Below are 27,804 nucleotides of genomic sequence, written 5' to 3'. Positions count from 1 at the left end.
CCCCAAACTCCTCGGTTAGATTCCAGTCTGTAACTCACTCCTGGGGATCTGTTATTCTAGACATGAACCACCCCAAACTCCTCGGTTAGATTCCAGTCTTTAACTCACTCCTGGGGATCTGTTATTCTATACATGGACCACCCCAAACTCCTCGGTTAGATTCCAGTCTGTAGCTCACTCCCAGGTATCTGTTGCTCTTTATATAACCTCCACTGAACCCCTGGATTAAATTCCAGTCTGTAATTTACTGCCAGCGATCGTTACTCTATCCATAAGGCACCCTGAACTCGGTCTCTCCCGAAGACTTTAAAAACAGTTAGCTCTTTAACCAAACTTTTGGTCTCCTATCAAAATATCTGTTCTGGGACGCTGTCAGGTTTGGGTTTATTCCCGCTCTTGTACAACAACTTCGGACGTTCGTGTGGCGAGGACGCTATCGCAACGCAAGTTGTTGTGGAGTGGGAGTGAAAAAGAGAGACGCTTTTCTGTAAGTGGTGCAGTGGAAGAGGGTTAACGTGAGGACAGTAGTGCCTGCAGCTTTTTGGGAGGCGCTGTCCCTTTAAATAAAGGGACCTGCCCTGTGATCGAGCGGTGCCTGTTGCAGGCTCGGGGAGGGTAGGAGCTGCCTGTGAGAGATAGAGGGGCGGGTTTTGGTGCCAGTGACTGGGGGGTGGGACAGACAGGGGCTGGCAGTTTGCAATATGCAGCCCGGGCTCTGGAAGCTGGCGGTGCTGACGGCACTGCTGCACCCTGTGCTGCCGCTCCAGTTCCAGCATCACCGGTACCCGGAAATGGTCAGTGCGCTGCTCCAGGTCCAATCCGAGTGTCCGTTCATCAGCCGCCTGTACAGCATTGGCCGCAGCGCCCAGGGCCGGCACCTCTATGTCCTGGAGCTCAGCGACAACCCCGGCATCCATGAGCTGTGTGAGTACCAGGGGAGACAGACCATCTCCGACCTCATCCCCAAACTCCCCTTCACTCCACCCTCAACCCAACAAAACTCACACCAAATCCCACCACCGCCATACCAAAACCCACCCTCTCTGCTAAATGTCACCCTTTCCCCCTAAAGCCCATCCTCATCCCTGCCCCTAAACCTACATTCATACCAAATCCCACATGACCCTCCCAAGGTCCACACTCTCCCCTAAATCTCACCCTCACCCCGACCCTTTTCACCCGAAATCCACCCTCTTCACCAAACCGATACTCATCCCTACCCAAAAGGCCACACTCACATCAAATCACACCCTCACTCTCCCAAATCACACCTTCAACCTCACTCTTATCTCTGAAATGCTCCTTCTCACCCCCTCACCATTCATTTCACCAGCACCACTCCACTATCTCTTCCCCCAATGCTTTCCCCCCATCATCTAACTCCAACCATTTATGCTCCAATGGTTCCCTGGTGATATTTCCTGATTTCCAAATTTCCTGTAGACGACACAGATGCTCTAGCCCAAATTTCCCTCATTCCTAATTCCCGCATTGTCCACCTGAATCCTCTTGTATTGGAGCATTCACATCAGTATCCACTGTGATTCTTTTCCCCCTTTGTTCTTCTCTGTGCTTTTGTTATGTTATGTGACCCTTCCTCCCTTCTCCCCAGACTGTTGGTTTTGTCATATTGCGACTTGACAACCCACAGCCCTCTGCGGCTTCTACGGTCCTCCCCCTCCTTTTACTCAGTTGGCATCTTTTGGGAGTCCAGGTGAATTTGGAACTGAGAGCTATGAGACAGAAGTTCCTGAGGTTGGAAGTGAGATCCCTCTCAATCACAGCACCAGATCCACTTCCAATACAGCATCAGAACTGACTGGGTGTCCCACTGATATTTGAGGCACCCTCAGCTGTTTTTGAAGAAGATGTGGTTTAGTCTTATTCTTTGGGCCAACTGTGGAGGACAGAATCCATCAGAACTCGTCCGAAATACCAGTTTTAGTTTCTGTGTTGTTGCTTTAAACAACATATTGCAAAACCGTCAGTGTTTTTTCATTGAGAAATATGGGTCAAGAATCAAACGCAAAAGTCAGGAGGCTATTCAGCCTCTCCAGCTGATTCTATGGGAATAGAAGCAAGCCATTTAGTCCCTTGAGTCTGTTCCACCATTCAGTTAGATTGTGGCTGATCTGCACGTGTACATGCAATCATCAATATTCCTATTTAACCAAAACTTGTTGTTCTCAGTTTCTTGTTTTTCTGTCCTCTTTCCCAACCAGCTTCAGAAATTCCCTCGAAGGGGGAAGAGAAAGAGGTCCAGAGTTATTAGAAAGATGAGGTGTTTGAGACAAAGCATGATGGTTGGGTTTTAAGGGTAGAGATATGGGTGCTGTCTGGGTTGGAGATGCTCATGAAGACTCAGGTAACAGAGGAGAGTATGCCAAACTGTGTTCCACAAGTTGGAGGTTGGTGGTGTTCAGGGGCATGGGGTGTAGGGCAAAGGGATTAAAGTTCAGGAAGAAGAAGGGAAGGAAGCAGTACTGACGAGATCAGGACAGTCACTACTGCCTATAATGGACGGTGCTGGTGTCGAATTGCCTCCTGCAAGTGTCAAGCAGCACATGTCTTTGAGTAACAGCAAGACAGAATGGGATGAGAGGACAGCAACAACTGAGAGATTCCCATTCTTTATCGTTTGCTCTAGCTCCAACAGATGCTTCAACCCGTGTTTAAACCAAAACATTTTCCGCTGGTCCCAAATTACTGATTGAATAACTGAGAGCTGGGTAAATACGATACTGAATTCCACCATCAGGGTCATGGGCTATACCCTAGTTTAGAATGGCTGATTACTAGTAATGAACAAGATCTCAGGTTCAAAGATGAAACGCTGAGGGATTTAAATTGAAAGAGGATGTAATAAGCACAAAGGATTTATTGGGCTGCATTATATCATTAATACATTTAGGAATGGATCAGGAGGAGACCATTCAACCCCTCCAGCCTATTCCATCATTCTATGAGACCATGGCTGAACTGTGATATAACTCCACTTTCATTCATATCCCTAAATATCTTTGGTTATGAAAATTCTATCCAGCTCAGATTTAAAAATATGAATGTATTCAGCATCAATTCTTGTTTATGGTAGAGAATTCCAGAGTTCTAATGATCTTTGTGTATAGAAATGTTTCCTGATTTCACTCCTGAAATATAAGGCTCTCATTTTAAGACACTGCCCAAGACCTAGATTCCACAAATCAGCAGAAACAGTCTGTCTCTGTCTACCCAACTGTTCCCCTTAACGTCTTGAATATTTCAATTGCATCAACCCTAACTTGCAAAATCCCAATCCAAGTTTGTCTAAACTCTCCTCATAATTTAATCTCGAGTATCTTGGTATAATTATGATAATTAACACTGCACCCTCCAAGGCCAATTGTTCTTTCCCAGAGCTGCTCACTGTGACATCAGGTGTGTCTAACCTCGGTTTTGTGCAGCTGAAACAAACACAGAAAATGCAAGAGAAACTCAGCAGGTCCAGCAGTATTTGTGGAGAGAGAAATAGAGTTAACACTTCAAGTCTGGCATGACTGTTAGAACTCTTTGATGTCCAACTTGTAACTCCTTGTATTCTAGATCTTGAGAGATACAGGTCAGCATTCTACTAGCCTTTTGTTCATATGTATTTGTTTAGGATATTGCAATGATCTGTGTCCCGGGAAGTCCAAGTCTCTTTGGAGTTTCACTGTTTAAGGCATTTCATTATTTAGAAAGGATTCTTTTGAACCGTTTTCACATTCAATGTAGATATCATGACTCTTTGCTGTATAAAATCCATTTGCTTAATCTATCAACATCTCTTTGAAATGTTCAACTTTGATCTACACTGTTGGCAGTACCACTTTGTCATCAGCAATTTTTGATTTGTAACTCTACCCCACCATCTAACTCATTAATACCTGCAGTGAATAGCCAAGGCCTCAGCAGATATCCCCAGTGTGACTTCACCAGTCAAATCCTATCATCTAAACAGTGCTGCTGTAATTGTGTCCCTGCGGAGATGGTGAATGATTAGCGCTGTTTGTCTGGTGGAAAGGGGCAGGAACAACACTGATAGAACAGACAGATGAGGAAGGACAAAGACAGGTTTTGGGGTGGAGGTGAACAGTAAAGGTAAAGTCACCATAGTCTTCCCAGACTATAGGGGTCCTGTCACATTAGAGAGAGAGAGAGAGAGAGAGACGACTGGTGGTGGTTTAACCAGAGGATCACCATGCCTTAGGCAAGAGGAAGGATTGAGAAGGAGAGTCTTTCGTGGTAACCTCAACTGGTGTGGGAATTGAACCCACACTGTTAGCATCACTCAGCCTTACAAACCCACTGTCCAAGCTGTAGCACCTCATGCAGCTCCTCGTTCTTAGATGGAGTTTTTTAAATTGATTTATGCACTGACATGTTTGTGTGTGAGAGTGAGGACATTAACCCAGGCTACAGTCCAGCTCTGAGCGTCCAGTGTGATATTCCTCTGTCACAGGCAGTTTGGCCTGTGTAATACATAGGTAATAAACAAGAAATGGGTTGCAGATAAAGAGGAAGGAAGACTGCCTAATCCAGGAACACTGTATCCTAATTGAGGCATCACTCCCAGACTAACAAAACAAGTGTCAGTAATCACAGATTAAATCCTAGCAATACAGCTAACAATGTCATTACCTGCTCCAACGCGTGAGGCTTAGTGTCATGTTTCTTTTGAATAGTTTAAACAGGCTATTTCTGCTTTTATTCACTCTCTGGTTGGCCACCCAGTCTCCCTCTGGTCCCAGCCCACCCTTCAGCTGTGGTGAGCCCACAGGACCATGAACTTGATCTCTCAGCTTTGCTGGTCCAGAAACGTCTGCACTCCGTACTTTGTATGCCTCACAAGAGAGGACTCACTGTTTCCGAGTGAACCCTGCACAAAGACTGTTGGTGTCTAGCAGTGTGTGCAGATTGGCAGTAACCCAGGGCTGCACAAAGCCCCTACCTGTTTGTAGCTCGACACCACCCGCCCAGCCCCGCCTCTTCTCTTGGGGTCCAAGGTATTCACTCAAACTCATGCTGCAATCTCATTCAAGGAACACTATCATGGAAAATCCAGAAACAAGATCAGGCCATTCAGTCATTTAAGGCTACTCCAAATTTAATTCTTTTAATTCACTCCTAGGATGTTCAGATGGGCCAATGGGCTGAGAAGTGGCAGATGGAATTTAATTTAGATAAATGTAAGATGCTGCATTTTGGGAAAGCAAATCTTAGCAGGACTTATACACTTAATGGTAAGGTCCTAGGGAGTGTTACTGAACAAAGAGACCTTGGAGTGCAGGTTCATAGCTCCTTGAAAGTGGAGTCGCAGGTAGATAGGATAGTGAAGGCGGCATTTGGAAGGCTTTCCTTTATTGGTCAGAGTATTGAGTACAGGAGTTGGGAGGTCATGTTGCAGTTGTACAGGACATTGGTTAGGCCACTTTTGGAATATTGTGTGCAATTCTGGTCTCCTTTCTATCAGAAAGATATTGTGAAACTTGAAAGGGTTCAGAAAAGATTTACAAGCATGTTGCCAGGGTTGGAGAATTTGAGCTATCAGAAGAGGTTGAACAGGCTGGGGCTATTTTCCCTGGAGTGTCGGAGGCTGAGGGGTGACCTTATAGGGGTTTACAAAATTATGAAGGTATGTAAAGGGTAAATAGACAAAGTCTTTTCCTTGGGTTGGGGGAATCCAGAACGAGAGGGCATAGTTTTAGGGTGAGAGGGAAAAGATATAAAAGAGACCTACGGGGCAACATTTTCCCACAGAGGGTGGTACATGTATGGAATGAGCTGCCAGAGGAAGTGGTGGAGGCTGGTACAATTGCAACATTTAAAAAGCATCTGTATGGGTATATGAATGGGAAGGGTTTAGAGGGAAATGGGCCAAATGTTGGCAAATGGGACTAGAATAGGTTCGGATATCTGGTCGGCATGGACGAGGTGGACGGAACAGTCTGTTTCCGTGCTGTACATCTCTGAGTCTATGTTTCCAAGTCAGGATGGGGAATGGCCTGGAGGGGAACTTGCAGGAGTTGGTGTCCCCATGTATCTGCTACTCTTGTCCTCCTCGATAGTAGTGAACTCATAAGATTGTGTCTGATTCTCTACCTCAACTCCACCTTACTGCATGATCCCCGTAACCACTGGCTGGGATAGAGAATTCCACAGGCTCCCCATTCTCTGAGCAAAAAAATTCTTCCTCATCTCAGCCTGAAGTAGCTGAGCCCTTATTCTGGGCTAAAAACAGTTAATGCTGCACAGGTCTGGCAGCAACTGTGGAGAGAAACAGAGTTTCCCACATCCTGAGATCCCAGTTCTGGGGCTGGAGCTTTTGCCAGTAAGGGGGGAAAGTTGCCCAGCTCACCACACCCACCTCAGCAGAAAGCACCCCACTCTGAACCTGGCTCCATGGTGGAGACATGGGGTAGGTGTGGGATGAAGACACCCACCACCACCACCACCAAGACCACCATCACCAGCTCATAATGGCTGAGGAGGAGTGGTTAAAACGCCTGCCCAGTTCCCAAGGGACTCCATTCCAGCTGTTTGGTTACATTTTAGTCTTTGAGGAGAAAGTGAGGTCTGCAGATGCTGGAGATCAGAGCTGAAAATGTGTTGCTGGAAAAGCGCAGCAGGTCAGGCAGCATCCAGGGAACAGGAGAATCGACCTTTCGGGCATAAGCCCTTCTACATTTTAGTCTTTCACCTACACCCCATGCTACCTCATTGAGCAGTCTTCGGCTAGTTAAGATGAGAGGAGAAAGATTTAAGAAAGACATAAGGAGCAACCATTTTACAAATGCAGCAATTCTTGTATGGAACGAACTTCTAGAGATGGATGTGTTACCCTTACAACATTTAAAAGATATTTGGATATGTACATGAATAAGAAATGGAGGGATATTGGCCAAGCGCAGGCAGATGGGACTAGTTTAGTTTGGGATTGTGGTCAGCATGGACTGGTTGGACCGAAGGGTCAGTTTCCATGCTGTATGACTCTGAGATGAACTCTGGGCACCATTGTTTCAGAAGGATGCTCCTGTGGATGATGGGTAATGTGGAGAGTGGAGAAGCTGGGGTTGTTCTTCTTGGTGTAGAGGAGCTGATTTGACAAAAATGCTCAAAATCAAGAAAACTTCTGATAGTCAGTAAAGAGCAAATGTTTCCAGTGGAAAATGGATCAGTAATCAGAGGGACACAAATGGAGGGTTATTGAAAAAAGTATTAGAGGTGGAGTCGGGGATGTAGAAATATGGTGGAGGCAGCTTCAACTAAGACATTCAAAGAGGGCACTGAATGGTTATTTGGACAGTAAAGGTGTGCAGGGTTATGGGGAAAAGGCATTAAATAATAGAGATAATGCAGGCATAATAGACTGAATGGCCTCCTTCTATGATTCCAGGATGAGGAGAATTCTTTTGTCAGCGTATTGTTGTGGTTGTGAATGTTCAGCCAGACCGGGAAATGGGAGGTTCAACAATACGTTCCAAAAGAATATGTACTTAATGGAAACAATTCTGCACTCTATGCATTAAAGAGCAGGAGAAGTGTGACGGATAGCACTTCCAAGTAGCCAGTACAGGCATGATGGGCTGAATGTCTTCCTTTTAAACTGTATCCTTCTCCAAAAGGGACGGAGATGGCCAGGAACAAACTGACATGAGAAGGTTATTGCTGCTGCTGATGTCACCTCCTGTGTTTGCAGTGGAACCGGAGTTCAAGTATGTTGGCAACATGCATGGTAACGAGGTGCTGGGCCGTGAGCTGCTGATCCAGTTGGCACAGTTCCTGTGTGACGAGTACAACCGTAGAAACCCACGCATTACCCATCTCATCCACGAAACCCGGATACACATCCTGCCCTCCATGAACCCCGATGGGTATGAGGTGGCAGCTGATCAGGTAAATGTTTCAACCAGAGTTGCTTACGGATTCCTGTGGTTAGACTTTGAGACTGAGAAGACGTCTATTGACTTTTATCCAGAGACAAATGAGGCAGACACTTACATCTGTTTTTGTAGCTGTTTGTTTTTCCCTAAAACAGGCCCCCCGCCTGAAACCAGAGGTTGTAGTTAGTGTCACAGAATCATGCAGCATGGAAAGAGACCCTTCTGCCCAATTTGTTCATGCCGACCACCAATCCCAAACTGAATTAGTCCCATTTGCCTGCATTTGGCCCCATATCCTTCTATGTACTTTTCCAAATATGTTTTAAATGTTGTAATTAACCTTTCTCCATCATTTCCTCAGCAGCTCATTCCATATATACACTACCCTCTGTGTGAAAAAAGTTGCCTGCCAGGTCCTTTTCAAATCTTTCCCCTCTCGCCTTAAATGTATGTCCTGTAGTTTTGGACTCCCTAGCCTGGGGAAAAGACACTGGCTATTCACCATATCCACACCCCTCATGATTTTATAAACCTCTACAGGGCCCCTGACACCCCAGCCTATTCTGTCCCTCCTTATAACTCAAACCCACCAATCCTAGCAACATCCTGGTAAAAATCGTTTCTGCACCCTTTCTGGATTAACAACATCCTTCCTTTAGCAGGGGGACAGAATTAGACACAATATTTTAAAAGTAGCCTCACTAATGTCTTGTGCAGCTGCAACATGATGTCCCAACTTCTATTCTCAATGCTCTGATGAATGAAGGCAAGTGTGCCAAGGACTGGGAGACTGACCCATTCTTACTGCCTGCCATAGGTGTATTGACAGGTTAATAACCAACTGTTTGCTTGTGCTTTCAATGCACCTTTAGTTACCAACAAGCCTTAGAGTGGGACCTGAACCTGAACCTGGAGCTGTAGAGGCAGGAATGCTGCCCACTCCACCACAAGACCTCTCCCTGGATTTTGTCTGTGGTTTGTTATTTATATCCAGAAGGGTGATCTAAATGGCTTTCTTCTGCCACCCATGGTATTTTTTCATTCATTAACCACTACCACTAAATCGCTCATGTTCCAAATGATTAATTCATGGCAAAGCCTGTTAAGAACAATGCAATAACACCAAAGCTGACGGAGAGATCGGGAAAGATGGAGTGGATTAAATCAAAGTGGAGCTGAAGGGAGAGGTAAAGCACTCAATCCTTTGTGTCATCACCTTTCTCCAAAAGCATCATCTCTGCATTACACTTGAGTCCGGGTAGCATTAGAGAGGGATCACGTGCTGTTCATCGATGCCTTTAGAGAGAGAGGTGGGCATTCCGGGGATGGAGTGGTTTATTTCTCCATCCAACTCTATTTCGATTTAGACTCCCTACTCTCCTTATGTCTCCCACCTCTCATTTTCTTTTTCATGTCAGCATTGCCCTTCACAGGCTTTGCTTGTTGATTCACAGTTGGCCACATGTTTGTTTTCCTGGCGCTAGAAAAATATATTTATCAAAGTCTAAAAGCCTCGGGAGCACTGTTGGGCACTGCATCCTCCCAACAACACCAGTCCACGAATGTACTCTCTCTCAGATTAGGGGGGTGAGGTTCTCAAAAGCAAAGCTTGTTCCCTTGTTCTGGCTCCATCCTCTCACTTCCTTATCACAAACACTACCCTCATTAAACATTCTCCAGCTCTCCCTGAATTTCAATGATACCCCGTACACAAAATGTAAGCAGTGCTCAGATCCCACATCACTCTCTAAACTTCTCCTTTGCTGGAGCCATTAACTCAGGTCACCTACCCACACCCAAGTCCATGGGAATGTTCCCCCCTCCCCTCGACTCCCTCATTGGGACCACCCAATAGCTTTAAACTCAATCAGTTAATTATTAATCCCAGTCTCTGATCAATTGGACACAGGTTCTAACCTTCAGAAGATATTAAGAACTTCAAAGGAGAGCCTTTTTTGACCTTGGGACGATCAATGAATTATGTTTAAAATGTAATCAATCTGGCTTCATGCCCACTACTAAAACTGCCCCGTACGCTGTCCCCATCAAACACTCCCAGGACAGGAAAAGCATGGGGCTAAATACACAGTAAAGCTCCCCGTACTCTTTTTAGATTGAAAGTAAAGCTTTCTCTACTATTTTGAACTGAAAGCAACTGAAACTCTACACTCATCCAACAAATACTCAGAGGACAGGTACAGCACAGAGTGAGATACAGAGTTGTTTCTGCATTGTTCTGAATGTATATTGTGTTTTTGGTTATAGTTTGGTGCCTCCCCTCCCTGCCATGGTTGACAACCTTTCCCTTACTGTTTACTCTGCTCACACACACATTTATCTCATCCTGTGGCTGGGTAGCTTTTTACAGACATGCCAGGGCTGATTTCCTTTGCTAAATGTAGTCTGCAAAATGACAGGTTTAACTTGCAGTCAAATCCCCCCAAACCCCCTCTCCACTGTGTGATTAGAATTAAGTAGCAGCACGGGTGTTTTTGTTGAAGGGTACACCTTGAAAAGGAGAAGATTGATGCTTTTGTAATTCAGAGAGCTGGAGAGCTGACTCTTGATGTTGTGTGTGTCAGTTGCTGTGTCTGACGTGAGCTGCAGAATGACTGTGAGTGACAGAGTACTCCTGTAGCTAAGGCTGAACAGGGCTAACAGAGAGAGGCAGGGTGGAATGAGGCAGACTCTATTTTGGAGTCGGACAATGGTGGGCAGGGTGAACAGAGAAGAGAAGAAACAGAGGCATGGGATATATGGGGGCAAGGAGATAGACTTAAGAAGGAGGGGTAAGGGGAAGGAGTGAGGGAAAAGGTGGACAGTTTGTTTGGGAGAGACAAATAGTGAGTGAGAAAGGAACAAAGAATCCAGATGCAGGATAGGCATCATACATGAAGTTCAGACTGGCAGGCACTGAGAGAAACTGTTCTTGACGTATAAGAAAATAAACCATATGGTGTATTTCCTCACAACTCAACTGCCCTCTGCTCCTCTTAACTCTCTGTTTCAAGCTTGTCTTTCTATTTTGTGCTCCCCAGGGCTCAGAGGCAAATACTTACCTGACTGGCCGGGCCAATGCCCGAGGAGTGGACCTGAACCGCAACTTTCCCGATCTCCACCTGGCCTTTCAGAAGCTGAAAGATCGGAACCACCATGTCTCACTTGATGATAACTGGCGGGAACAGGTCAGTCCAACAAATACTACAGCTGTTGTTCCAACAGAAGTGAGGATTGAGACCAGACCTTGAGTTCTAACCCCGTGCTGTGCTTGTCTTGGGAATGTCTGATGGGTCAGTGTAGAGGGATATTCACTCTGTATCTAACCCCATGCTGTCCCTGTCATAGGAGTGTTTAATGGGGACAGTGTAAAGGGTGCTTAAATCTGAGTCTGATACTGTGGTGTACTTATCATAGAGTCATAGAGATATACAGTACAGAAACAGACCCTTTAGTCCAACCCGTCCATGCCAACCAGATATCCCAACCTAATCTAGTCCCACCTGCCAGCACCCGGCCCATATCCCTCCAAACCCTTCCTATTCATATACCCATCCAGATGCCTCTTAAATGTTGCAATTGTACCAGCCTCCACCACTTCCTCTGGCAGCTCATTCCTCACACCCTCCGGGTGAGGGTGGGGAAGTGCGGATGAGGATGTGGGTAAGGGTGAGGAGTGAGGGTGTGGGTAAGGGTGGGGTGTGCGAGTGAGGGTGTGGGTAAGGGTGTGTGTGGGTGTGAATGGGGATAAGGATGGGGGGTGAGGGTGAGGGTGTGGGTAAGGGTGGGGAGTGCAGGTGATGGTGTGGGTAAGGGTGGGGAGTGCAGGTGATGGTGAGGGTGGGGAATGTGGGTGAGGATGTGGGTGAGGGTGGGGAGTGCGGATGAGGGTGTGGGTAAGGGGGGTGTGCGGGTGTGGATGGGGATAAGGATGGGGGGGGTGAGGGTGTGGGTAAGGGTGAGGAGTGCGGGTGATGGTGAGGGTGGGGAATGTGGGTGAGGATGTGGGTGAGGGTGGGGAGGTGAGGGTGTGGGTAAGGGGGGTGTGCGGGTGTGGATGGAGATAAGGATGGGGGTGAGGGTGTGGGTAAGGGTGGGGAGTGCGGGTGATGGTGAGGGTGGGGAAGTGCGGGTGAGGGTGTGGTTAAGGGTGGAGAGTGCAGGTGAGGGTGTGGGTAAGGGTGGGGAGTGCGGATGAGGATGTGGGTAAGGGTGAGGAGTGTGGGTGAGGGTGTGGGTAAGGGTGGGGTGTGCGGGTGTGGATGGGGATAAGGATGGGGGGTGAGGGTGTGGGTAAGGGTGGGGAGTGCGGGTGAGGGTGTGGGTAAGGGTGGGGAGTGCGGGTGATGGTGTGGGAAAGGGTGGGCAGTGCGAGTGATGGTGAGGGTGGGGAATGTGGGTGAGGATGTGGGTGAGGGTGAGGAAGTGCGGGTGAGGGTGTGGGTAAGGGGGATGTGCGGGTGTGGATGGGGATAAGGATGGGGGTGAGGGTGTGGGTAAGGGTGGGGAGTGCGGGTGAGGGTGTGGTTAAGGGTGGAGAGTGCGGGTGAGGGTGTGAGTAAAGGGGGTGTGGATGGGGATAAGGGTGGGGGGTGAAGAAGGGCTTATGCCCGAAACGTCGATTCTCCTATTCCCTGGATGCTGCCTGACCTGCTGCGCTTTTCCAGCAACACATTTCCAGGGGTGAGGGTGTGGGTAAGGGTGGGGAGTGCGGGTGATGGTGTGGGTAAGGTTGGGGAATGCGGGTGAAGATGTGGGTGAGGGTGGGGAAGTGCAGGTGAGGGTATGGGTAAGGGTGGGGAGTGCGGGTGTCAATGGGGATAAGTGTAGTGTGACGCTATTTCGAGTTGATTCTTTCCCCTCTCACCCAGACTGAGCAGGAGACCTATGCAGTTATCCGGTGGATGCAGAGCTACAACTTTGTCTTGTCGGCCAACTTGCACGGGGGGGCTGTGGTGGCTAATTACCCCTTCGACAAGGCTACGGAACCCATTGGCAGAGGCCCGTACCGAAGAATTATCTCCACCACACCCGACCACAAGCTCTTCCAGAAGGTAAAGAACAGAACTTACATTTCTCTACTGCCTGTCACATTCTTGGGAATTCACAAATGGATTTGCGCACAGTGGAGTACATTTCCAAGTACAGTTACTGTTTTAATGCAAAAAAAGTGGCAGCCTGTTTAGATACAGAAAGATGCCGCAAATTGCAATGTGATAATGACCAGTTAATCTGACGATGTTGTTTGAGACACATCCCAGGACACCAGGGAGAAATCCCCTGCTCTTCATCGAATCAATGGCATGCAATCTTGCTGAAGAGCACAAACGTGACCTCGATTTAACAGCTCCTCAAAAAACAAAAGGCATCTCTGACAGTGCAGTACTATTTCAGTGCAGTATTAGAAGAGTCGGCCTCGATAAGATGCAAAATCTCACACTAGTGCAGTAGGATGCATCGTTTCAATCCTGTGCCTGTGAGTTAATCAAGGACTTCAGGGGTTTATATGTAGAACAATAGACATTGGGAGTGAGTTATAGACTGTGTCTAATTGAGGAGTTCAGGTTAGTTTATATATAGAATAACAGATGCCTGGGAGTGAGTTAGAGACTAGAATTTAATCAGCAGCTCAAGAGGTTTATATTGTAGCAGAAATCCAGAAATTGGATTTTTTTTGTCCACACTGTGAAGTGAATTTCTTGTGTTTTTTGGGAGTATTTTGGTCAAACATCTTTGGCAATTGCTTTGCACCTGTTATATTTCTAATGTCCAGCAGAGGGAGGAGGTGTAGTGTAGTTTATAAGCTGTCCCTTTCATTACTGAAACCCCAAGTGGGGCAGTTTGAGATGTAATTGCAGAGTAAGAGTGAAGGGAAACATGGAAATAAAGTGTTTTCAACCTTGAATAACTGAGAATGTTTTTGTGGAAATCTAGAAATAGTGCTGGATTCACCACTGATCCAGAATCAGTTTCCTATCTCCCTGCTCTACTCTAGCTCGCTAAGGTTTACTCGTACTCTCATGGTTGGATGCACAATGGATCCAACTGCGGAGACTATTTTCCTGAGGGCATAACAAATGGAGCCAGTTGGTACTCACTTTCCAGAGGTAAGACTATCTATACGTGTCACTGTGTCTGTCCACTCCCCCCTTCTGTCTGACTGTGCCCTTCTACACTACCTCCTCTCTTTGTCTCTCCTTCACTCTCCCTCATCCTCTCTGTGTCTGTCTCTCCCCCTCTCTCTCTCTCTTCACTCCATCTTAATTGGGCCAGTCCTTGGTGTGTTTGCTGGTTTTCTAGAGTGCCTGAGGAAGCCAAGTACATGGACCCACCGTTTCACCTTTGACCTGTTTTGGGGTGTAAAGGATTGTATGAGGGTGGGCAGCAGAATCCCTCCCACCGCTCACTTCTGAAATCGAGAGGTGATTCGATCAAATGAGCTGTGTGTGCTCCCCAGCACATGCTCCCATTGGAATTGTCTGCAACCTCCATTCTTAACAACTTTGATTCCTGTCCTTGATCTTCCCACAGTCTGCGCAACAATCCTGTTTTCCTTCTGAGTTCGGGAACCTCAGCAGCAGGAGTGCACCATTTGGCCCATCGGGTCTGTTCTGCCATTCAGTACGATCAGGACTGATCTGGGGTCTCCCCCTCCACTTTCCCACTCATTACCCATGTCCCTCGATTCCCTGAGAGATCAAACATCAGTCCATCTTGACCTTCAGTGTATTCATTGATGGAGGCTCCACAATTCACTGGGGTAGAGAATTCCAAAGATTCACTATCTTCGGGGGGAAGAATTTCCTTCTCAACTCAGTCCTAAATGGCTGACCCCCTTTACCCTGGACAGTGCCTCTGAGTTCTCGATTCCTCTGACCAGGGTAACAGCCATATGCTAATTGGGATCCAGTGAACACCAACTTGAGAGCAAACCTGTTGTTCCTGACCCTTCTGATCCAATTCCACATTATCTCCTCAATGGCCCAGGCAGTGGCACTGCCTGACACCACACTGTGAGTAGGGAGTGAGGGGATTGTCGTTGTCAAGTGTGTGACTAGGCCTCAATTATCAATCTCTTCTTTCCCTTGGACTTTGTTCACACAGGGATGCAGGACTTCAACTATCTCCACACCAACTGTTTTGAAATCACACTGGAACTGAGCTGCAAGAAATTCCCACCACAGCACGAGCTGCAGAGAGAATGGTATGGGAATCGTGAGGCATTGCTGGCATTCATTGAGGAGGTGAGTCTGTCCTGCGGTTCTTGCTTGTTCGATCCACCCAGCTGATGGGGCTGAATTCCACTGGGTCGATCCCTGGAGATAATCCAAATCCAACTGTGTTACGGACACAGAGGTTTGCTTACAGCTATACACTTTTGTCTTATTCTGAGGCAGTCCCTCAGGATCAAGGGTGATTTGTTTCCACTCCAGCTTGGGAAATGGCTAACAAGTCCATTGGAGGGTCTGCAGACTCTGGCCTGCATGGGGAGGCTGGCATTTGGCGAGTTGGGTGGAAGTTGTTGGAATCCGAATACAGTTTTGTGGTTCCCTCCAACACCCTGCCTTCATCTTTGTATTCCTGACAAAGTCTCTTGATGTGTTTGGTGTCTTCTGAAATAAACCTCTTCCATTTTGGTCAGTCACAAGAGCCAGGGTCTCTGATAAGTATGCAGGACATCTGAGACATTTTGAGACCATCTCTAAAGTGTTTCCATTGTCCTCATGGGAGTGTTGTGACACAACCAAGTTCCAGATAGAGTGATTACTTCAGGTGTCTGGTGTTAGGCTCTGCTGACAGTGCATTCCATGCACCTACCACTCTCTGTGTAAAGAACTTACCTCTGGCATCTCCCCAAAACTATCCTCCAATTACCTTAAAATGATGCCCCCTCTGATAGACATTTCCACCATGGGAAAAAGTTTCTGGCTATCCACTCTATCTAGTCGTCTCAACATCTTGTACATCTCTATCAAGTCACCTCTTCTCCTTCTTCGCTCCAATGAAAAAAGCCTTAGCTCCCTCAACCTTTCTTCATGAGAAATGCCCTCCAGTCCAGGCAACGTCCTGGTAACGCTCCTCTGCACCCTCTTTAAAGCTTCCACATCTTCCCTAAAATGAAGCGACTTGAACTGAACACAATATTCCAACTGTGGTCTAACCAGGGCTCTATAGAGCTGCAGCATAACCTCATGGCTGCTAAACTCAACCCTACTCCTAATGAAAGCCAACACACCATATGCTTTCTTAACAACCCTAACAACCTGGGTAGCAACTTTGAGGGATCTGTGGACATGGACCCCAACATCCCTCTGTTTCTCCACACTGCCAAGAATCCTGCCTTTAACCCTGTATTCTGCATTCAAATTTGAATGCTTCCAAAGTGAATCACGTCACACTTTCCCTGGTTGAACTCCATCTGCCACTTATCAGCCCAGCTCTGCATCCTGTCAATGTCCCGTTGCAACCTACAACAGCCTTCCACACTATCCACAACTCCATCAACCTTCGTGTCAACCGTAAACTTACTAACCCACCCTTCCACTTCCTCATCCAAGTCATTTATAAAGATCATAAAGAGCAGAGGTCCCAGAGCTGATCTCTGCAGAACACCACTGGTCACTGAGCTCCAGACTGAATGCTTTCCATCTACCACCACCCTCTGTCTTCTGTGGGCCACCCAATTCTGTATCCAGACAGCCAGACCTCCCTGTATCCCATGCCTCCGTACTTTCTGAATGGAATTAAGAAGGAAAACAAAACACAAAAAAAACGTCACGGTGATTTTGGTGGTGGAAAAGTCACTGACTTGTGTGTGATAACACTTCTAGAAAAACAAAAACACAAGTTGAGAGGAGGCATTGGCATATTGGCAATGTCACTAGTAGTCCATGAACCCCATGCTAATGCACTGAGGACATGGAAGCAAAGCCCATCATTGTAGAATTTTTAATTCAGTGAAAATCTAGAAATTAAAGGTTTGGGGTGGAAGGAAGCTGGTCTAAGGGGGACCATATAACCACTGTTGATCGTCATAAAATTCCAAAATACAGCTTGAGCTCTTGTGGTGCGGTGGTGGTGCGCCTACTTCTGAGCCAGTAAGCCTGGGTTCAAGTCCTTTCTACTCCAAAGGTGTGTCATTGATTAGAACGTATTAGAAACACAGCTTGGGAAGAGGCAGTGGTGTTGTGGTCATATCACTGAACTAGAGACCTACGCTGCTGCTCTGAGAGTAAAGGTACAAATTCCAACACAACAGTTCAAGAATCTTATCTGATTTAGTAAATTTAAAAAAAAAACAAAAACATAGCTTATCAATTTGCCCAAGTGACACTTTGTTACATCAGATACTTTCAAGTAAACACAATGTAGAGGGAATATTATTCTGTATCTAATCTCATGCTTACCTGTACTAAGAAATGTTTGGTGGAGACAGTCTAGGGGGAGTTTTAATTTCAGTTTAAAAGAGTAAAAGGACCTTTACTCCATTTCTAATCCAGAATTGTCCCTGTCCTGTGAGTGTTCGACAGTGACCATGTCGAGAAAGCTATACTCTGCATCTACCCCCATGCTGTACCTGCCCTGAGAGATTTTGATGCGGCAGTGCAGAGGGAGCTTTACCCTGTATCTAATTCTGTGCTGTACCTGTCCTGGGATGTTTGATGGGAACAGTATAAAGGAGCCTTTACCCTGATTCTAATTCTGTGCTGTACCTGTCCTGGGATGTTTGATGGGAACAGTATAAAGGGGGCTTTACCCTGTATCTAACTCTGTGCTGTACCTGTCCTGGGATGTTTGATGGGAACAGTATAAAGGGGGCTTTACCCTGTATCTAACTCTGTGCTGTACCTGTCCTGGGATGTTTGATGGGAACAGTATAAAGGGGGCTTTACCCTGTATCCTAACCCCATGCTAGACCTGTCCTGAGACTGAGCTTTACTTATAGTTTATTTTCAATTCTAAAAAAAAAGAGGGAGCTTTACACTATATCTAACCCTGTGCTGTCCCTGTTCTGGGAATGTTTGATAGGGTTGGAATTGAGGGAGCTTTACTTTCTGTTTACTTTAGTTTAAGAGTAGAGGAACAATGTAGATGGTGAATTGCGAGATTTTGATTTGCTCCTTCTTCATTGGTTTCAGATTCACAAAGGGATTAAAGGGATGGTCTTGGATGAAAACAACAATGGGATTCCCAAGGCTGTCATTTCAGTTTCTACTATTAACCATGATATTACCTCAGGTGGGTGCCATGACAATACGCTGCAATTTGTTCAGAACCTCATTTTTCTTCCTTCTGTGGAATTGCACCCCTTGTCAACTTTATCTCCATCTCACCTTCCACATGCAATTTGGGCAACTTGATCCTCAGTTTGTGTTGCTGTCATTTCTTCTGGACACATGGAGATGCTTAACACCATTCACAAACAAAGCTGCACTCCTGATTGGCACCACAAGCAAAAAACATTCACTCCCTCCACTGTCAACACTTAGCAGCAGTATGTACCATATACCTGATGCACTGTGGTAACTCAGTCCTTTCAACAGCACCATTCAAACTCATGACCCTAACCATCTGGAAGGACAAGGGTGGCAAATACATGGAACACCTCTACCCACAAGTTCCCGTCAAAGCCATTCACCACCTGATTTGGAAATATACCATCATTCCTTCAAAACCCTTGGGACCCCCTCCATAACAACATTGTGGGTGTCCCTTACACCCCAAAGGATGGCGGTGGCTCAAGAAGGCCACATTTTCAAGGGGCAGTTAAGGATGGGCACTGGAATGCTGCCAGTCTAGCCAGCACTCTCTCATTCCAAAGAAGAATTTTAAAAATGTATACAAGAGCAAAGGGGTGGGAGAGATAGATGTTTCAGAAAGGTGCAGACACCGCAGAAACAGTCAGGTAGGTGGTTGACTGCTAGGAATAGTAGTGGAAGTAGCCAGGCAGTGCAGGAGTCTCCTGTGGTTATCCCCAACTCATACAGGTACAGTTCATTCTTCCAAATCGCAGTAGTTCTATTCTCGTGCAACCCCATGTTATAAGAAAATCGTGTAATAGTGGCACCATTTAAACTAATGGGCCTGAAATCGCATTATAACCAATACACACTTTAAAATTTTGCAATTTAGAAACAGTGTCCCCATTTTGTCAATCATGTTAACGGCCCGTTAAATATGCCGTTTTGGATACTTTGGGGGGGGTGGGCGTCTTAGGGGAGTATTGCACTGACAGTAGGTTTAGCTCTACTTAAATGAGGGGTATGTCAGGTTCCAAGCGATCAACTGTAATAGGCAGCTCTGTAGTCTGGGGCCATCAGCGAGACATCAGGATGGTATGTTGCCTTCCTGGTGCCAGAGTCAAAGATGTCTTGGAGTGATATAGAATGCACTGAAAGGGGGGAGTGACCAGAAGGAGTTCACTGTGCACATTGTTACCAATGACTTAGGTAGGGAAAGGGATGAGGTTCTGCAGAAAGAATATAGGAAACTAGGCAGGAAGTTAAAAAGTCAGTCGAGGGTAGTAGTATCTGGACTATTACCAATGCCATGTGATCGTGAGAGTAGGAAGAGGAGGATAGAGCAGATAAATGTGTGGCTGAGGAGCTGGAGCAGGGAGCAAGGATTCACATATTTGGACTTTTGAGATCTATAAGAGGGACAGGTTCCAACTGAATTGAAGAGGACAAATCTCTTGCAGGGAGATTTCCGAGTGCTACTCAGGAGGCTTTAAACTAGTGACGAGGAGGGTTGGTGAACCAAAGTGGTAGTGAGAAAGAAGAAAAGGTTGTAGATAAGGGGAGCAGGTCAAATAATCAAGACAAACAACAGCTTGGGAGAGAACAGGGTAAGACTGATTAATTAAACTGCATTCAACTTAATGCAATAGTCAGAAGGAAATTGAGAAACAAACGTGTAAGGAGATCTCAGCTATCTGTAAGAATAATAGGGTGGTTATGGTAGGGGATTTTAACTTTCCATACATAGACTGGGACTGCCATAATGTTAAAGGTTTAGATGGAGAGGAATTTGTTAAGTGGGTACAAGTCAATTTTCTGATTCAGTATGTGAATATACCTACAAGAGAAGGTGCAAAACTTGATCTACTCTAGGGAAATAAGGCAGGGCAGGTGACCGAGGTGTCAGTAGGGGAACATTTTGGGGCCAGCGACCATAATTCTATTAGTTTTAAAATAGTGATGGAAAAGGATAGACCAGATCTAAAAGTTGAAGTTCTAAATTGGAGAAAGGCCAATTTTGACGGTATTAGGCAAGAACTTTCAAAAACTGATTGGAGGCAGATGTTCGCAGGTAAAGGGACGTATGGAAAATGAGAAGCCTTCAGAAATGAGATAACGAGATTTCAGAAGAAGTATATTCTTGTCAAAGTGAAAGGAAAGGCTGGTAGGTATAGGGAATGCTGGATGACTAAAGAAATTGAGAGTTTGGTTAAGAAAAAGAAGGAAGCATATGTAAGGTATAGACAGGATAGATCGAGTGAATCCTGGGAAGAGTATAAAGGCAGTAGGAGTGTACTTAAGAAGGAAATCAGGAGGGAAAAAAAGGGGACATGAGATAGCTTTGGCAAATCGAATTAAGGAGAATCGAAAGGGTTTTTACAAATACATTAAGGACAAAAGGGTAACTAGGGAGAGAATAGGGCACCTCAAAGATCAGCAAGGTGGCCTTTGTGTGGAGCCGCAGAAAATGGGGGAGATACTAAATGAATATTTTGCATCAGTATTTACTGTGGAAAAGGATATGGAAGATAGAGACTGTAGGGAAATAGATGGTGACATCTTGCAAAATGTCCAGATTACAGAGGAGGAAGTGCTGGATGCCTTGAAATGGTTAAAGGTGGGTAAATCCCCAGGACCTGATAACTCTGTGGGAAGTGAGGGCAGTGATTGCTGGGCCTCTTGCTGAGGTATTTGTATCATCGATAGTCACAGGTGATGTGCCGGAAGACTGGAGGTTGGCTAATGTGGTGCCACTCTTGAAGAAGGGTGGTAAGGACAAGCCAGGGAACTATAGACCAGTGAGCCTGACGTCGGTGGTGGGCAAGTTGTGGGAGAGAATCCTGTGGGACAGGATGTACATGTATTTGGAAAGGCAAGGACTGATTCGGGATAGTCAACATGGCTTTGTGCATGGGAAATCATGTCTCACAAAGTTGGGTTTTTTGAAGAAGTAACAAAGAGGATTGATGAGGGCAGAGCAGTAGATGTGATCTATATGAACTTCAGTATTGTGTTCGACAAGGTTCCCCATGGGAGACTGATTAGCAAGGTTAGATCTCATGGAATACAGGGAGAACTAGCCATTTGGATACAGAACTGGCTCAAAGGTAGAAGACAGAGGGTGGTGGTAGAGGGTTGTTTTTCAGACTGGAGGCCTGTGACTAGTGGAGTGCCACAAGGATCGGTGCTGGGTCCTCTGCTTTTAATCATTTACATAAATGATTTGGATGTGAGCATAAGAGGTACAGTTAGTAAGTTTGCAGATGACACCAAAATTGGAGATGTAAAGGACAGCGAAGAGGGTTATCTCAGATTACAACAGGATCTTGACCAGATGGGCCAATGGGCTGAGAAGTGGCAGATGGAGTTTAATTCAGATAAATGCGAGGTGCTGCGTTTTGGGAAAGTAAATCTTAGCAGGACTTATACACTTAATGGTAAGGTCCTAGGGAGTGAGATGAATTTGAGATATCTGTAAGAATAATAGGTTTGTAAGGGTTGGGCATCTTAACTTTCCAAACCTAGATTAGGACTATCATAGTGTTAAGGGCTTGAATGGGGAGGAATGTGTTAAATGTGTACAAGAAAACTTTCTCAATCAATATGTAAATTAGATTCCCCTACAGTGTGGAAACAGGCCTTTCAGCCCAACAAGTCCACACCGACCCTTCAAAGAGTAACCTACCCAGACCCATTTCCTTCTGACTAATACACATACACTATGGGCAATTTAGCATGGCCAATTCACCTAATCTGCGCATCTTTGGACTGTGGGAGGAAACTGGAGCACCCAGAGGAAACCCACGCAGGCAAGAGGAGAATGTGCAAACTCCACACAGACAGTCACCCAAGGCTGGAATTGAACCTGGGTCCCTGGCACTGAGCCACTGTGCCGCCCTGTAGATGTATACTGACAAAAGGTGCAATACTTGACCTTCTGTTGGGAAATAAAGTAGGGGAAATGTGGACCATTTTGGAACAAATGATCATAATTCTATTAGTTTGAAAATAGCTATGGAAAGGATAGACCAGATCTAAAAGTTCAAGTTTTAAATTGGAGTAAGGCCAATTTTGACAGTATTAGACAGGAACTTTCAAAAGTTAACTGAGGAAGGCTGTTCATAGGTAAAGGATGGTTGGGAAGTGGGAGGCTTTTAAAATGAGATAACAAGACTTCAGAGACAGTATGTTCCTGTTAGTGCGAAGGGCAAGGCTGATAAGCATATGGAATGTTGGATGACTCAAGAAATCAAGGCTTTGGTCAAGAAAAAAAGTAGGCATGTGTCAGGTATAGACAGCTGGGATTGAGTGATAACCTAGAGGAGTATAAGGGCAGTTGGAGTGTACTCAAAGAGGGGACATGAGATAGCATTGGCAAATAGAGTTAAGGAGCCTCTGAAGAGATTCTTTAAGTACACTAAGGGCAAAACAGTAACAAGGGAGAGAATAGGGCCCCTTAAAAATCAACAAGGCCATCTACGTGTGGAACCATGGGAGATGGATGAGATACTAAACAAATATTTCAATCAGTATTTACTGTGTAGAAGGACATGAAAGCTCGGGAACTTGGAAAAATAAATAGTGATGTCTTGAAAAGAGTTCATATTACAGAAGGGGAGGTGTTGGAGGTCTTATCATGAGTAAAGGTCAATAAATCCAAGGGCCTGATCAGATATTTCCCAGAACTTTGTGGGAAACTAGGGCAGAGATTGCTGGGCCCCTTGCTGAGATATTTTTATCATTAACAGCCACAGGTAAGGTGCCAGAAGTTGGCTAATGTGGCGCCATTATATAAGAAAGCCTGTAAGGAAAAGCCAAGAAACTATAGACAGGTCAGCCTTACGTCAGTGGTGGTTAACTTGTTGGAGGGAATTCTGAGAGACAGGACTTGCATGCATTTGAAAAGGCAAGGACTGATTAGGGATAGTCAACATGGCTTTGTGAGTGGGAAATAGTGTCTCACTAACTTGCTTGAGTTTTTTGAAGAGGTGACAAAGAATATTGATAAGGGCAGAACAATGGACTTCAGCAAAGAGTTCAACAACTTCTGCATGGTAGACAGGTTAGTAAGGTTAGATCACATGGCATCCAGGGGGGACTAGCTAATTGGATACAAAATTGGCTCAAAGGTAGAAAACAGAGGATGTTGGTAGAGGATTGCTTTTCAGATTGGAGGTCTGTGACCAGTGGTGTGCCACAAGGATCGGAGCTGGGTCTATTGCTTTTTGTCATTTATAAATGACACTCACATTCAAATTTGGATGTAAATATAGGAGGTATGGTTAGGAAGTTTGCAGGTGACATGAAAATAGGTGGTGCAGTAGACTGTGAAGAAGATTTTCTTAAAGTACAATGGAACCTTGATCAGGACCAATGGGCTGAGGAGTGGCAGATGGAGTTTAATTTAGATAAATGTGAGGTGTGCATTTTGGAAAGGCAAAATAGGGCAGGACTTGTACACTTAATGGTAGGGTCCTGGGGAATGTTACCAAACAAAGACACCTTGGGGTGCAGGGGCATTGTTCCTTGAAAGTGGAGTTGCACGTAGACAGGGTGGTGAAGAAGGCATTTGGCACACTTGCCTTCATTGGTCAGAACATTGAGCAATGTTGGGATCTCATGTTGCGGCTGTACAAGACATCGATGAGGCCACATTTAGAATACTGTGTACAATTCTGGTTGCCCTTCGAAGGATGTTGGTAAACTTGAGAGGATGCAGAAAAACATACAAGGATGTTGTTGGGACTGGAGGGTTTGTGTTGTAGAGGCTGAATAGGCTGGAGCATTTTTTCCTGGAGCTGTGGAGTTTGAGGGGTGACTTTATAGAAGTTTATACAATCATGAGGGATATGGATAGAGTGAATAGCCAAGGTCTTTTTTTCTAGGATAATGGGGGTCCAAAACTAGAGGACATAAGTTTAAGGTCAGCGTAGAGGGTGGTGCTTGTATGAAATGAGCTGCCAGAGGAAGTGGTGAATACAATTACAACATTTAACAGGCACCTGGATGGGTATATGGGTAGTAAAGGTTTAGAGGGATATGGGCCAAATGCTAACAGGTCCAATTCGGATGTCTGGTCAGTATGGATAAGTTGGACTGAAGGATCTGTTTCCATGCTGTATGATTCTATCACTCTATGACTCTATATCTTCTCGGGGTCAGAGAGAATTGAACAGGAAGCAAAGTAGGATGTGGTAACATCCCTGAGAGATTCTCACCCAACCCTCTCAAGTTCCACTTGAACTGGCAACCTCATTGGCCACTGTGCTGGTCTTGGATCTCTTCTTAACGACCAAGGGAATTACTTTGAGGTGGAAACAAAGTGGTGAACGTTGTCATGTTGAAAGATCACGGGAAGAGCAAGAAAGGTTTGCTCAGTGAGGGACTGGGGTGAGCCAGGGCATTTCTGAGTTTGATGCTTTGCCTTGCAGCCTGGCCAAAGCTGGGAATTATCCCCCTTTTCCCCTCAGGTTGTTGCACAGGGCTTTGCTTTACACTAAGTGTTGTAACTATGCGTTGGATATATTTGGGTAAAGATCATTTGGTTTTGTTTTGAGGTATCGGTGGAGACTATTTCCGTCTGTTGTTGCCGGGGAAATATCTGGTCACTGCCTCAGCGCCAGGTTATAAAGGTCAAACTATTCTTGTCAGTGTTGGTGCTGGTGAACCAACACGGGTGAGTCTCCTTTCCAGACTTATATTTATTTTGTCTACTATGTTACAGTATCTATATAGCACCTTTCACACAGCAAGATGTCTCAAGCATCCAGACAAAACCAAGCTTGACACTGAGCCACCAGTTGTTCCAACTCCCACCCCCGGGCAGTCTCCCATATTTCCACCCTCTATAAACTTCAGCTCATCCTGCTTCCCATCTCCCTCCTCACACCAAGTCCCATTTCCCTTCACCCCCTGGGTTTGCTGACTGGCTTGGTCTCCTAATCCAGTTTTAAAACACTTGAATAAAATCATTTAAAATCTGAAATAAAATCAGAAAGTACTAGAGAAATGCAGAAGGTTTGCCAGCATCCAGTGGAGAGAGAAACAGATGAACATTTCAATTGCAACTCTAGCAAACCACCGAAAAAGGTCATTAGAACATTATCTCTCCATGCTTCAGGCTCACTGCCTTTATTCCTGATGAAGGGCTTTTGCCCGAAACATCGATTTCGAAGCTCCTTGGATGCTGCCTGAACTGCTGTGCTCTTCCAGGACCACTAATCCATAAAACGGAAGAGTTGAAGGGTATGGTGCTGGAAAAGCATAGCTGGTCAGGCAGCATCAAAGGAGCAGGAGAATCGATGTTTTAAGCGTAAGACCTTTATCAGGAATCAATAAAATGAAAAAGCAGAAGTAGGTCATTCAGCTCTTCGAATCTGCTACTCTGATCATCAACTCAATTGTGGTTGACCTGATAATCCTCGACTCCATTTCCTGCCTTTTACCCATAACCCTTGATTCTCTTAATCATTAAAAAGCTGTTTAATTCAGCCTTGAATGTACTTAATGAACCCGCCTTGACAACCTTCTGTGGAAACAAATTCCACAGATTCACAACCGTCTGAGTGAAGACATTCCCCTCCCCATCTCTGTCTTAAATGTGCGACTCCTGAGATTAAATCCTCTGCTTGTAAACTCTCCCATGTGGGGAAGCAATCTCTAACCTATCAAGTACCTGAGAAATTTGTGCATTTTGATAAGGTTGCCTCAATGAGTACAGGCCCAACCTACTCAAAAGTTCTCCTCCTAAGAAAATCCCACCATACCCAGCATCAACTGAGTGAACCACTCTGGACAGTCACCAATGCCCATATCTTCTCTTAAATAAGGAGACCAAAACTGTTCACAGTATTCCAGATATGGTCTGACCAGCGCTTTGTATAGATTCTACCAATACCTCTATTTTTTTAAACTGCATTTTCTTTAAAACTAAGGCCAATATTCAATTTGACTTCTCTATTAGCCACAGAAATTGGAGTTTAGCTTGTTGTGGCTCAGGCATGAGTACCCTCAAATCCCGTTGTGCTGTGGCTTTCTACAGTCTTTCCAATTAAATAATATTTACCTCTTCTGTTTTTCATAACAAAGTGCATAACCTCACCTTTTTCCCACATTATATTACATCTGCCAAGTTTTTGTCCACTCACTCTATGTCCCTCTGTAGACTTTGTGTTATCCTCAACACTTGCCTTCCCACTATTTTTGTGTCATCTGCAAACCTGTCAATCGTATATTAACCTGCTGCATCCATTAATATATATTGTAAATAATTGTGGCCGGAGCATTTTGGCACACCACTAGTTACAGGATGCCATCTGGAAAAGTCCTCCCTTTATCCCAACCCTGTTTTCTATTAGTTAGCTAATCATCTACCCATGGGAATGTTCTACCTGCAACACCATGCCCCCTGGTATTATTAAGGAGCCTAATCAGACTACTTATGGAAATCCTAATATATTACATTTACTGCTTCTCCTTTATCTATCCTGCTTCTACCTCCTCAGAAAGCTGAAATAACTTTGTCAGGCATGACTTCCCCTCCATGAAGCCATGTTGACTCTGCTTGGTTATATTGTGCATTTTTAAACGCTCTGCTATTACATCCTTTATAATCGACTTCAACATTTTCCCACTGGTGGATGATAAGCTAACTCACCCATCATTGTATTTTTCCTGTCCCTTTCTTTCTGAATAAAGGTATCCTTGTAGCTACTTCCTTTAATATCCTCGCATGCATCCCATCGGGTCATGTCACTGAACTCAAAACGTTTTTTTCCCCTCCACATTTTGCAGCATTTTCTGCTTTTATTTAAAATTTTTAACCTTATTTTCAAATCATTTTGTGGACTTATTCCTCTCTATCTCTGTAATCTCTGACAGCTGTCCAAGATATCTGTGCTCCTCTGAATCTGGTTTGTTTAACATCTCTAATTTTCGTTTACTGCACCATTGGCTGTGACTTCCTTGGCCCCATACTCTGGGATTTCCTCTCCACGATTCCCCAGCCCATGACCACACTGTCCTCCCTAAAGCCACTCTTTAAAACAAGCTACTGCTCATATCTCCTAATACCTCCTCGTGTGACGAGGTGCCAAGTTTTGTTTGACAACACTCCTATGAAGCATTTTTAGGATTGTTTTACTCTATTAAAGGTGCTATACAAATGTACATAGTTCTTTTCTTGTTTTCTGCTGAAATAAAATACACTGTGCTCTCAGCCTGCCTTCTGAGTGCCATCTCTTCCACCCTGTAATTTTGATTTTCCTACAGGTTGACTTCCATTTGGTGCCATTTTTGGCTGCACCCAGCACCAGTGTGCCTACCATCTCACTGCCTTCAGCCATCACTAGCGGTGTTTCCCTTCACAGACTGAACTCAAGGACAACCGAGAAGGGACCCCCGATGCTAAGGGAACGTCGACGTACAGGGCGGCGTTTTCAAGGCCACTGAAACCCCGTCTCCTCCTCAACAATCAGCCGCTTTGCTGTTCATACAAACCGTTTTCCCTCAATGACACTGCATGACGTGGTATTGGGAAAACAGTGGGGTGAAATTTCTTTGGTGAGCATCACCTCAGAAAAGGCACCTGAACAGAGATATTTCATCTTTAAAGTTTTGCTGTAATGTTGTTTATGTTTTTAAAATTAAAATTCAGCTTTTCCTTA

The 27,804-nt window shown here is 45.3% G+C and overlaps 1 protein-coding gene across 1 annotated transcript; it reads left to right on the top strand.

The window, feature by feature from the left end:
• Window positions 1–679: 679 nt before the first annotated feature.
• Window positions 680–27,804, top strand: cpn1 (carboxypeptidase N, polypeptide 1). Its single transcript, XM_043712944.2, has 9 exons — window positions 680–924; window positions 7,718–7,914; window positions 10,940–11,086; window positions 12,770–12,952; window positions 13,894–14,005; window positions 15,003–15,142; window positions 18,038–18,137; window positions 24,697–24,815; window positions 27,410–27,804. Exons 1-9 carry the CDS (start codon window positions 702–704, stop codon window positions 27,587–27,589), a joined length of 1,401 nt encoding a protein of 466 aa, XP_043568879.1. The 5' UTR covers window positions 680–701; the 3' UTR covers window positions 27,590–27,804.

This window comes from Chiloscyllium plagiosum, unplaced genomic scaffold, assembly GCF_037043375.1.
Source record: "Chiloscyllium plagiosum isolate Xiang-an unplaced genomic scaffold, Cpla_swu_hap1 HiC_scaffold_22, whole genome shotgun sequence".
Classification (NCBI taxonomy): domain Eukaryota; kingdom Metazoa; phylum Chordata; class Chondrichthyes; order Orectolobiformes; family Hemiscylliidae; genus Chiloscyllium; species Chiloscyllium plagiosum.
This window is presented reverse-complemented; position numbering and strand designations above follow the sequence as displayed.